At 43.7% G+C, this 9,762-nt stretch overlaps 1 protein-coding gene across 4 annotated transcripts in view; it reads left to right on the top strand.

Annotated features, from left to right (window-relative positions):
* Positions 1 to 9,762, top strand: part of fam222ba (family with sequence similarity 222 member Ba) — a 29,208-nt gene that overhangs the window by 15,154 nt on the left and 4,292 nt on the right. For 2 of the 4 annotated variants that reach the window (XM_053442252.1, XM_053442253.1), the window contains exon 2: positions 3,940 to 4,067. In XM_053442252.1, the coding sequence (XP_053298227.1) occupies positions 3,986 to 4,067 (82 nt within the window). In that variant the 5' untranslated portion in view covers positions 3,940 to 3,985. Of the gene's footprint in view, positions 1 to 1,017; positions 1,808 to 3,937; positions 4,068 to 6,093; positions 6,249 to 9,762 lie in introns of those variants that run through there. The other 2 variants (XM_053442254.1, XM_053442255.1) reach the window with 2 other exon arrangements.

Genomic DNA, 9,762 nt, shown 5'->3' with positions numbered 1-9,762 from the left:
CATTCTGAATCTTTGCAAAGATTTATCCAACCCAGCTGTGGACTATGCATTATTCTTGGGGCATGCCATCTCTCTTCACTCTATATCCACCATGTGACCTGAGGGAACTGTCTCTTCTTTATCTGTTAGTTACTGAGTGTTCATACAGCCTCACAGTTCTTTAGCAAACCGCTCTCTCCCTCAAAGGGAGAGTAGTTTCAAGTAGCTGTCTCCCTCTCTCCCATATTTCTGCTGCAGGTTCCTCGTTTGACAGTTTTATCCCTGACACACTCTGTCTCGCAACTTGGAAACCACTATTTTACAGACTTATCATGGCCATCTCCCCCTCTATCGCCTTTTCTCTTCATGTGTAAGATAACACTCCGGGCTGACGATCTCTGCTGACTGGAAAAGCAAACGGCCTGTCCCAAACGCCTCGGGATGTGCTGGAATCATCAGGATCCATTGTGTGAGCCTGTGAACCAGCCTGTCATAGCTTAACGTGCTCGTGTCCCTCTGCTCGCAGCACAAAATCCTTTTCTACCTCTGCTGTTCGTAAAGCCTGATGGACTAATGAAAGCCATACCAAAGTGTTATTTCTTTCTAACATGCTCAAGAGCCAAGGCTTTTTTCCCCTTTCTTTTGACAGAATGCCTTGGCTTGGTATTCAAGGGTAAAAAGCTGTTCTCTTCTTCCTGCTCCTTTTCTTTCTTTACCTCCTATTCAGAGACTGTGCTTGCAAAGAAAAGTAATTTCACTCTCTATGTCCCTGAGAGAATCAACAGAGTGAAGTTGCATTGAATTTTCACTGCAACATTTTTTCTTGGCTCTATTTCAGACCCATAACCTGGGGGTAAACATGCAATTAAAATAACAGCAGCCTGCTTTCTCCTCTCCTCTCTCCTCTTCTTCAGCCGTTAGCACAAGCCATGTACAGCATGGTGACTTGGTTCTCCTAATTGCTTTTGCTTTTAATTGGTATAGAAAAGGCTCAATATTCAGAAAACATGCAAAACATACTTTCTTACCTTTTTTTTTTTCCTTTATAATTTGTCTCATCTAATATCGTTTTACCCGTGTCCTTTTAATGAGCTTATTTTTAGTTCACAATTCTTGCTTTTTCACATGTATTACCGCCGCTGGATATTTTAATAGATCATTTCCTATACAGTCAGCCTGATGCTATTCCCAAATTTCGAACAAATGCAGATCATAGCTGACGAAGTAAACATGGAACAAAAGCTGCTGCAGTCAGCTGGTCTAATTTCCTAAATAGCTTCTATCAATCCCCTTCCTTCTTCTCTTTTTTTGCACAAATTCAGATGGCTATTTCTCTCCTTCACCACAATGAACATAAATATAGGTCGTCTTTTATGGGAGCAATTTGACACATGACACAAGCCATGTGCATCACTTCCTCTAGTCTTGCTTTGTCCGCCCGCCTTTATTTGTCTATAATGAAAGCCCACACAGTTATTCGCACACTTTTATTGCGGCTCTATCGGTAGCTGGTGGAGACTTGCCGAGTCACGGGGGCCCCCTAATACTCTGAGAACCCCGTGGTGTCTGTCTGCATGGGGCTGATAGTGTGAGACGCCTGGCTAAACTCCACCAGGCCAATCCCTGCTTCACAAGCCTGCCCAGCTGGCTCGGCTGGTCTGCCACAGACTCAACTTTGTTTCCACTCAGGACAGGAGGGGCTGTGTCTCCATAACACAAAGGCTACTAAGCCACTGGGGGTAGACACCTACATGGAAAGATGGATGGATGGATGGGGGGTCAAGCCCATGTCCAGACCAGGCTAAACCCCCTGCCTGGTGGTCAGAGGGTAATAGAACTGGGCAGAAGCCAGCAGCTATAGTGTGCACAGTTTCTGTCTGGGCCGGTACACTCTGTCAGGTGTCGTCCTCCTGCGCCTGATACAAATAGTGTAATGTGTTGCAAAAAATCTTGTGTGGGGGTGTTTGCCTTTGGAGAAAGTGCCAGTGTTTGGCGTGTGATGTGTATTTGAAGTTGCTGTGGCAGTGGTGCTGATGAGCAAGTCAGTAGACGTCAGGCCTCTGTCTGTCAGACTTCATCTCCTCCTGCTCACCGCTGTAAAGCAGAGTTTCATCTTGGGCATTACCATAGGCTGACCTTTGCCGCTGCACTCCCCACTGCACAGTTTTCTGACATTCAGGGGCGCTGTCGGGGAGGCAGGAAGGGGGTGGGCTGATGTCCTGTTGGCTGTTTTTTGCCTGTATTGTGGTGATGTGTGTGTTCTTATAAAAAAATTAACTGACAGTTTATGCTGGTGTTTTTTTCTTTTTATTTCACCACATCATTTCATTCTCCTACCTCTGTTTTTCTTTTGTAATCCATAGCAAAGACCCTGTTGTATTTGATATTTAACTTTCCTCAATCCCAAACCTGCTTGTTGTCAAAGAGATTGCTGTTATCTTTTTGCAAAATCCTGGCAACCTGATAAATGAGAGAGGGCTGGAAATCTTGCCTGCTGACATCAAGGCGCTATGTACCTAAAATCCTTCCAAGGCAGAGGGAAAAGAATAACATATCAGTCCAATTAAAGTTAATGCATGGTGACAAGCTGAATCGAGGGCAGGGATTGCTGCCATATGGCGGTCCAGGCTGTAAATCAGAAAGCAGGGGAGAGGGAGAAGGATGAGAGGAGTGGGAGGCTGGGCAACAGGAAAGGGTGATGCAGCATCAACAGCACTAAACACCCCTCAAAATCCTCAGATCTGTCTCAAGACTGCAGCTCCACCACCCACCTGCCTCCCCCTCTTTCTCTCTAGCCCTTTCTCCCTTACTTCCTCCTGCTGCCATGCCCCTGCAGCGCCCCAAGGTGCAACCCCCTCAGGTATCTGTATAGAACTGGCAGCTTCATTAAGGCTTGTCCCCCCCCCTCACTGGGAGGATTTAAATGAGCTGTCATCCTGACCTTTTTGAGCTCCTGCTTTTTAAAGCAGGTTCAGGCACCCCACCACCCCAAACCTGCCACCCGTCTCTCTTTCTTTCCACCTTTCTCTCTCTCTTTGTCACTCTTTCCTCCACTTTTCTCCTCTCCCTGCAGGGGGGAAGACACTTTTAAGCCATCACCCTGCGGCAGACAGGCATGCCAAGGTTGTTTTGTAGGTAATTGCCTCTCTCATAGACACTGTTTGTCTGCGCACACTTGCCGCCCTCTTCTGATGCCACACAGCAAAAGGGGAGGGTGCGGAATCTGTAGACTTAATTTGCTTCCTGACTGTTCTTCAGTACTGATTAAGCAAGCATCTGTGGTGTTTTGAATACAGCAGTAAGCCAAGTGGAGCATGGCTAATGTTTTCTCCCTCTTTATTACATCAGGTTATTGCACAGTAGTGGCAGGCATGTATTGGAGCTGTAATCCTTTTTATTCTTTTATTTTTTCCACATCCTGAGCCAGATCCATTGTGTGATGTCTCCAAAATAAAGGCCTCTTTGAGGCCTAGAGGACTGCAGTATCGATCAGAGCCCCACCAACTTGTCAGCTCCAGGCATCTTGAGTGTGTTCTTTTCAAGTGTACAGGAGTCATTAATTTCCTCCGCCTTGGTCTGGTAGAGACGGAGAGGTAAAGTGCAGGTAGCAGGGCCCAGCTAGCTGACTAACATGCGGGGAAAGTAAGTGGAAGGACAGAGTCGATTTGAAGCTGTGGGCCCCTGAGGCCCAGTCTGCCCGTTTTACTTCAGCTGTTTGATGTTTAATTGAAGTTGTTATTGGCATCAAATGTCACCTTACCTGATGCTCCAGGTGTGAATCAGTTTCTAATTGAAAGGTAACTGTGTCTCCCTCAGCCCTGCGCCTCCGGGGATCGGCCTCAGAGTTCTATTAGTCTGGACCTGGTCGCTGTATCGCTACGCACACCATGTGCTGCCTCACAGTGATGTCTGACCGCTGAAACCCCCCATCTCTCTCTCTCTTTCTTTCTCTCTCTGCAGTGTGAGGAGAAGTGTATGTCCCATGTTGCATTAGTGTCCGTGTGAAATGCTGGCCTGTCTGCCGGTGCCAGGTGATCTCCCCCTCCAGCTTCTCCCCCACACGCAGATGAACACTGGACTTCAGAAATGTAAGTACTGATCTCGACACAAACCCACAACGCATAGTCTTTTAACTAATACCAACATCCCACACAATAAACCAATCTGTTACATTCCTGCTGCCGCCCCACGTCATATCCCAATGCCAGCCCTGGCCCGGTTCTCCTCTACAGTTATGTGTTAAAACCAGAAAGGGAGAAATTACATTTTCATGCTCCAGGACCGTATATCTGTCTTCAAGGAAAATTAGGATGAATTGGGCCATTAATTTGCTGATGAACAGCGAACTAGCTCCCTCCCTCCCTTATCGCCCTTAAAGATCTGTCTGCCACAAGAGTGTGGTCCTGTGTGCCTGCTACAACACTATCACAGCACTCAAGTGTCAGATCTGAGCTTCTCAGTTACTTTTCACCATCAGGAAGAGTCAGACTTGGAGACAGATTGCGGCTGAGTGGTTTTGCCCTGACGATCTTGTAATGTGAGTGAGTTTTAAGATGCAATCTGCTGCCCTGGTTTAACTGCAGACCAGTCAGCGCTGGCCCAGTTAATTCAATGTGTTTATATTTTACAACTCAGCTCCTGAGAAACTCGGACTCTTTAGGGTGTAAGGGGCCAGAAGGACAAGTGGAGAGTTAGAGTCAGCAATCAATAGTGAGAGCTAAGACTAATTGGCTTTGGAGGACATTAATGAATGACAAGTTGATTAATGGGAATGATAACTAAGTCAGTTTTGCTGCATTTGTGTTCTACCTGTTCAGCCTATACACATTTAAACTGACATTTCATTGTTTTTAGTTTGAAAATTATAATTTATTCCTTTAAAAATATATTCAATAATAAATTCATGTAAATTAATGCATTCCTACATTTTTGTAATGATGGGTTCATATGTATCCATTGATACCTGTTCAAAAATATACTTTTATATTGTACCACCAAGCTTTCTATTTTCCAGACATCGATTATGGCTCATCCAAATGCTCATCTTTATAGGTTCTATCATAAAAGATATCTACGTCTTATTTTCCTCCTGCTTCATTCTCTCTGAGCAGTAACTCCATTTTTGCAGCACTTTTTTTGTAAACTGCTCCAGCTCATCAAGACTGTAATTTCAGAATCACAGTAATCAGCCAACCCCCAGGAGATCAGTGAGTGTGAGGGAGTCTGTTAAGTGCCAGCGTCTGTTGCTTCACTCAGGCAGGCTTGTGACATGGTGCAGCCATCAGACTGGATCTCTGCTCTTCCTTTATGTTACACACTAAGAAGACACATCAGACAACAAAGTGCAACTGGAGCTCAATTTGTTGTTCTGCCCGCTCTGTAATCTATTTTGGTGATGGAGTGTGTGCTTCCCAGTGCACGGCTGTTCCTAAAAGTGTAATTTCAATCTGTCTTTTCCTTCCTCATTATTCTTTCATAATGCTTTCCCTTTTCATCTGCTCTTCAAAGTACTATGACCAGACACGATGTTTCATCAAAAGCCACAGATCTGTGTTTTTTTTTGATTAAATCATGCTCATTCAGACTAAATCATTTCTATCAGAGCATCTCAGTACAGACTCTCAGGTTGCTGCCCCTGCTGCCTTGCTATCCAGCCCCAGTAGATCACCTCTGCATGTCTGCAGGTTGTGCAGCTGTCATGTTTTGACGCATTAGTTCCCTCTGCGCCGCCACACAGCCAGAACCAGGCTTCAACCCTTGAGTAAATCTGCCGTATAGCTGCTAGCTGTCCACGGGACTCTCTCCAGCGCCTCGTCATTTACCCATCACGTGAAAAAATAATCCCACTGTTTAAATCCATAAGAGATGTGCTTGACTGCATTTAGGGGAAATTCCTAGACTAGTTGTCACATGAAATTTTCAGTCAAAGCTCTCTACACCCTAGTTATGCTGGAGAGTTTACATAATTGGCTTCGATTTGTATTCCCATTCACTTATCCTTGACCTCTATCCTTTCCTGCGGGTGAGCCTTTGCATAGCACAGTCATTTAAAGTTACGGGCTCGCAGGTTGCTGTCAGAGGCAAGGCTGGAGCAGCTGCTCTATGTATCATCAGGGAGTGACTGCGAAATGGAAAGGCCGTGAGAGGAGCTGAGCAGGTATGCTGAAAGAGACAGTGGGTCAGGAAGAAAACGGCTCATCCTCCAGGCAGGATGACTCGAGTACCAGGAAGTGGCCCTGAGTCCTCAGTTCTTAGAGGCAGAACAAACAGTGAGTACAGCTGGACCACTTGGCTGGTTTTCACATCTCAGTCCCTACTGAGATCAAAAGAAAAAACATCTTTTCTCTCTCGCCTCATATATTTTCAAAGGTTTTGCTACGCTGGGCCGCTCTTTTCAAAAGTCTGCCAAAAAAAAAAGGAGAAAGTGAGGAGGTTTGTTCATGAAAGAAACCAAAATTCACATGTCTAATTTGACACTGAAGCTTCAGACCTAATTTCCTGCTCTAATGTGAAAATTGAAGTTTACAACAGCATGAGCCCGTGGCCCCCCGCTGCTTAAACATTGTTCAATGAAAGCAGTAGTTTGAATAAAAGAAACGCTAATTAGTGCCTGCTGACTGTGCACTTGTGTTCTAGCTAGCTAGCTAGCTAGCAGCGGGGTAATTAACACATGGCCAGGCTAGCCTCTTTCCCCCCATTCCCCGCCCTGGGAACGTTCTTAGCTGTGAGATCTGAGAGATGAGATGCTTGTAGCCACCAGCAGCCACCTACAAACTTCACTCATATCCTCATTAACCCTCCCCTGATGTGTTAAGCTCTAAAGCTAATCTGGGTTTCAGGTTAAGGTGGAAATGCTAATAAGCTACACTCGCTTACCAGAACATGTAACAGCTGCCAGGACCCACGAACAGATGTAAACAGCAAGAGGTTGATTTTTATCCATTCTCTCAGAGAGAAACTACTCTATTAACAAGTTTCATTACACAATTTACAGCAGCTCTGTTCTTTCTGATTTGCTTTTTCAGCCCGGTAAAAAATGTCAGCTTTGTTAACAATGTATAATCCCTTTTTCAATTTAATGGTTTGGTCAGTTTCCAGACATAGACATTGCTTCAGTAGCTATTCGCTTGAATCTCACAACTTCAGTATAAAATTCATTATAGAAACGCCAGTGGCAGAGAAATAACTCTGTTTCTAGTTGCATGCCTGCTGCTGTTTTTCACGCCTTCTTTAAGTGAAAGCTATTCTCTCTAACTTAAAAATGGCACACAGAGTGTAATTTCTCTAAATGATAGCATAGGGCTAAACACACATGTTCTAACGAAAACCAGACAGAGAGCCCACATCACTCCAATTTCAAAATCTCTCCACTGGTTGGCCTGTCTCTCTCAGAATTAATTTAGAAATTCCTTAACTAGGTTTTAAATCACAGAATGGCTTTGCCCTGTTTGGTTAAATATGTGCCTGATTAGTCCCTGAGGTCCTCTGACTCAAACCTTTTGATCGTTTCTAAAATAAAAGACGCGGAGAAGCTGCCTTTTTTAATTACACCGCAAAACTTTTATTGACAGTTTCAAAGGAAACATCTTTTAAAATAGCCCTCTCCTGACGTGTTTTTTACCTAATGGTTGTTTTATTTATCATAGTAGTACAGCTTTATTAAATATTTTAGCTCATGTCTGTTTTATCCTTTCCAATTTTAGCTTTACATATTATTTAGATTCAATTTAAATGTTCTTGTTATTACATTATCATATATGTAATATTGATTTCATGGAAAACTGTTAATGTTGCATTTTATGCATCAATTGTGCTATGCAAATAAAGTTTACTTTTATTTATATTCATTTGTTATTCACTTAACATGTTATATTAAAGGTGTAAATCTCAGCCGTATCTCATCCTGTCTACAGATTATACTAAACAAAGCCTGGTCTACTTTATTATGAGTGTATTTTCAGAAATACTGAGGTAAATCTATCATGTGAACAGTTGGTGAAGATATGAAATTATTCAATTCTGACCCCAAATTAGAAACCTTTCCAGAAATGACAAGTTACTCTTCTTTGTTACTATATGTTGCTGTTAGATACATTATTTTGCATGGATGTATTAATTACTTTAATGTACCCCTTCCTTACAGTATGTAGCCTGATGTCTCCAACTAGCTCATCTGACACAAAGTAAAGCCTGACAGATGATGTTGCGTATAAAGTTAATGTGTTCTTTAACATTCATTCATGCTCTTCAGACTGGTTTCATCTGGAAGATTTCAATCTGATGAAACGATAAAAGATGTTTTATTCATTGCAACAGCTGATATTACTCTCTTCCCACCTACTCAGATCCTTTTCTTGAGCTACACTGACATGAGGTTTTGACAGCAGCCGCAGAGCCTCTGCCAGAATCTTACAAGCTCTAAATATACGTATCTTGAATACTGATGGCAAACAAGCTGCATTTATCAAAGTGAAGTTTTATTGCTAATATGGGATGTTTTGTGTAGTAAGTATAACCTGCTGATGCCCTGAAAAGTAGCTTTGTATTTATTTTTGCCTGCGTCTGTGTCACTGTGTGGAGCATCATTTCCAACAAGGTCATTAATCATCACCTGTGTCTGACAGGTGAAGTCCATCCTCAGCACATCTGGGTGCTTGTGTCTAACTGTTCATTTATCTGTATCTGCTTACCCTGGCATTTATTCAGCGACAGACATTAGGCCCCAGCGATGGCGGGCATCGAGCTCCAGCCCCTTGGCCCAGACCCCAGCATTAATGAGGCTGCCATCATCGGGTTGAACTTAGTCACAGCAGCCTAGTGTGCCGCCCCATACCGGCCCAGCACATCGCTGCCTATTGTTTCCTGTTCACAAATAAAGCAGGAATTAATTAGCCAGTTGGCACAACTCTCAGTGCCACTGTGTCAGTGCTCACAGCTCCGTCCCTCATCCCTCAAGCCTCCCCCTTCTGTGAGACCGGGCATTACGGCCACGGCCGCATGAAACCGCAGCCCTTTGCCAGCAATTCAGACATTTCAAGTTGCTGCTCACTCAACAACAAAGAAGTAGCTGTAATGTCAACATCCATTTTACCCAAACAAAAAGTTCCTCTCCTCAAAACAAAATTAGATGTAACTCAATAACAATTGATCACCTGTGTCAAAGCTGTGGTGAAATTAGGTCAGATTAGAAGTGCTAAGGTGATCAGGACAGTGAGATGAAGCAAAGCAGGGAGACAAGCCTGTCATTCTGGTGTGGCTGTGGCAAAGAGAGTAAAGCGGGTCAGCCACTAGCCAGAGGGCCATTAGCTCGATCCAAGTCTCCCCATTCCGTGTGCCAGTGCCCTTGGGCAATATACTGACCCCCAACTTGAGTGATGTGTGATATAGGAAGTGCTGCACATATAGATGGACTGAATGAAAATGTGCATGCAAATTCTACTATTAAGCACTTTGAGTGGAAAGACTAGAGAAGTTCTAAATAAATACACCATTTACTGATATTCATTGTGCTATTGACATAACTGACATTTATGGTGATAGTTAAATGAGTGGTAGCAAGCACACTTCATGTTAAAACGTCTAAACTCAGACTGAAAATAGGTACATTATGTACATGACACTGACACATTAGCCCTTTTAAACAGGCTCCTGAATGATACACACCCTCGCCCTCACACATGCACAAACACATAATCATGTTCGCATTGTCAGGTTGACATGGTTAAATTTAACCACGGTGCTTAGCAGGTATAACAAATGTCTGTGAGCTGAGACCTGGGAGGT

The sequence above is a fragment of the Pleuronectes platessa genome, chromosome 15 (genome assembly GCF_947347685.1).
Source record: "Pleuronectes platessa chromosome 15, fPlePla1.1, whole genome shotgun sequence".
Lineage (NCBI taxonomy): Eukaryota > Metazoa > Chordata > Actinopteri > Pleuronectiformes > Pleuronectidae > Pleuronectes > Pleuronectes platessa.
This window is presented reverse-complemented; position numbering and strand designations above follow the sequence as displayed.